We start from the raw sequence: 2,475 nt of genomic DNA on the forward strand, positions 1-2,475 counted from the left end.
TGGCAAGGAACTTCTGCAATATATCTTTTGACATGTTCTATGACACAATTTGTATCATACAGCCTTAAAACCTTACAAGTTACAAGCATCAAATAAGTTGACCTTAATTTGTCGAATTTGAGAACTAATAGTGTATGAGAAGTGCAAGGAGACGTATGTTCCAAAACAGAGCTAGTTTTCTTTTCTTAGCTCTAGACAAGAGAATAGGTGTATCTCCATTATACATAAACAAGCTTTTTGTTGAAAACAAGTTTTCATAGATGGAAGACAAACCATACGAGCAAGAAAGTAGAAGAACAAGACATTTGTTATAGGTTCTTTGTTGGACAACAGACATGTTTAGATGAAAACATCTTAAGAACTCAAATCCTCAATAAAAGTCGAGTTTGCATGTTGATGAAGCTCAGGAAGAACTGGTCAACTCCTTTATCATCTCGAGTTCTGGAACCAAACATGTATAAGAATCGATTGTTGCAGTTCTTAAGCGACAAGCGTTTTTCAAGATGTAAACCGCAATATCTCTGTCTTGTGGTCTTCCTAAGTATTCTGTCCAGGTGAACTTTTGTAGACTCAACAACAAACATTCCGGAACAGTACTCGGTTGATTCCAGGGAAACATACAAAGATTCTCATAATTCTGAGATCAAGGAGAACAATCAGATTAAAAAAAAAAACATAATAAGCAATAGATAAGAAATAATAGTTGATGCAAGAAACTTACATCATCCAGTTCAGAGAAGTACACTAGTTCTCGTAAGTTAGGAGAGTCTTTGAGGAACCAGGCAAGGAGATTCGACGCGTACTCTTCCAATACATGTAGCGTTAGATGCTCAAGGTGGCTACATATAAAACCGTCACCAAACATAGCCTTCGAGCGAATAAAAAAAGTATTAACAGAGAATTTAAAAAGGGAGATCAAAGATAGATTGAAACTGATTACCTTAGAGGATATTTGGAGCCGCTTGACATGAGTGATTGATCTGATAAGATTATTGAGATCAGTGGATTAAACGTCAACATATGCTTCCAACAGCTTAGGCATATTCTCAATCAAACATGGGTGACTACCATAATTACGATCCACAAGTTTGAAATACTCTAAAGGAGTATCTATGACAAAATGTTAAGAATAAAAAACGTAATCTCTATTTCTTAACCTACGGTACACTGTTTCGTAAGAGATTGAGCCATATGCACATCAACGATTCATCAACTCTATCTCACAAGCGACACATACGTCACTGTACATTCATCAAACAATGCATAAAGCCTAACAAATGAGAAAACTATTCTTATATAGGAGTCTTTATTCACACGTGCCAACATTAGTTTCTTCAAGCTTCTTCTCTCACATGTGTGGCTACCTCTGCTTTCTTCTTTCTTGTATACACATTCAGTGGCTTATCACAAAATCATCTAAATAACAACTAGAAGCTATATAGAGTGACAAACGATGCAAAGATGGGACAATAATAGTATACTTTCCCAATTTTTCTGGATAATTTAAAGCTACCAACAGATCTTCAAGAACGGGGCATTTAGATAGAAGCTGCTGAAGAGATCCTTGATTGAAGTATCTAACACTTTTAAGTTCCAAAGTTTTGAAAGAGGGAAGACAAACCATTCGAGGAACATCCAAGAGAATCCCGCCATCCAGTTTCAAGATCACGAGCGATTTGCAGGTATACAAGCTACTTGGCAATATGTTTTGCTTCTTCTCATAATGAGAACTATAAATCTCCAGCTCACGTATGTAGCGAGAAACAACTACTAAAACCCACATTTTGATATCTTCAGGTTTCAAATTTGAATCACTTAACACAAGACGAAAGCTTTCTATAACGAGAGCTCTATGTAATTGCAGATTTCTATCAAGAAAACATCGTAAACTCCTGAATTCAGACTCTTATTAAAGTTCACCACCAAACTCACGTTTTGCCAACCACTTCCAAAGAAACTCCCATCGTTTCGACAAAATGCTAGTTGATACAGGAGAAATCGTCTCTGGAGTTCTCTTTTGATAAACTCTAACCCCATAAATCCCCGTTAAAAACATAAAATATTTTTAATTTAAATTTAATTCGAAAACGGTGGATTTTACTACTATACCCACACCGAAACCCAAATATTACAGCCAAAACCCATATCTATTCAAACCCGCACCCGACCCATCTCGACCCAACCGATAACCCGAATTCATTTGTTGAGAAATCAAATATCGATTGCGTTTTATCTCCTTTTTGAAATCCAAAACCCTAAAATTTCTCAATTTCTCTTCCTCTCTTCTTCTTCAAATCTCCCCAGAAATCGTTATGGAGAGATATCGAAACTATTTTACAACTTTATTGAGAGATTTTCTCGTTTCTTGCATCTTTAAAAGGCACCTTCGTTTTCTCGTTTGTCTCCGATTATGCCTCCAAAGAAAATGGGGTTAAAGAGGAAGAGAGTAGCGGATCGAACAAAATCGGTATTGGA

At 36.3% G+C, this 2,475-nt stretch overlaps 1 protein-coding gene across 1 annotated transcript; it reads right to left on the reverse strand.

Annotated features, from left to right (window-relative positions):
- Nucleotides 1-204: 204 nt before the first annotated feature.
- Nucleotides 205-1,040, reverse strand: LOC110227765 (FBD-associated F-box protein At4g10400-like). Its single transcript, XM_021023278.1, has 3 exons — nt 941-1,040; nt 722-839; nt 205-637 (listed from the first exon to the last, which is right to left on the reverse strand). The coding sequence occupies exons 1-3, from the start codon at nt 1,018-1,020 to the stop codon at nt 404-406; spliced, it is 432 nt and encodes a 143-aa protein (XP_020878937.1). The 5' UTR covers nt 1,021-1,040; the 3' UTR covers nt 205-403.
- Nucleotides 1,041-2,475: the final 1,435 nt, after the last annotated feature.

This window comes from Arabidopsis lyrata (genome assembly GCF_000004255.2).
Source record: "Arabidopsis lyrata subsp. lyrata unplaced genomic scaffold ARALYscaffold_6, whole genome shotgun sequence".
NCBI lineage: Eukaryota > Viridiplantae > Streptophyta > Magnoliopsida > Brassicales > Brassicaceae > Arabidopsis > Arabidopsis lyrata.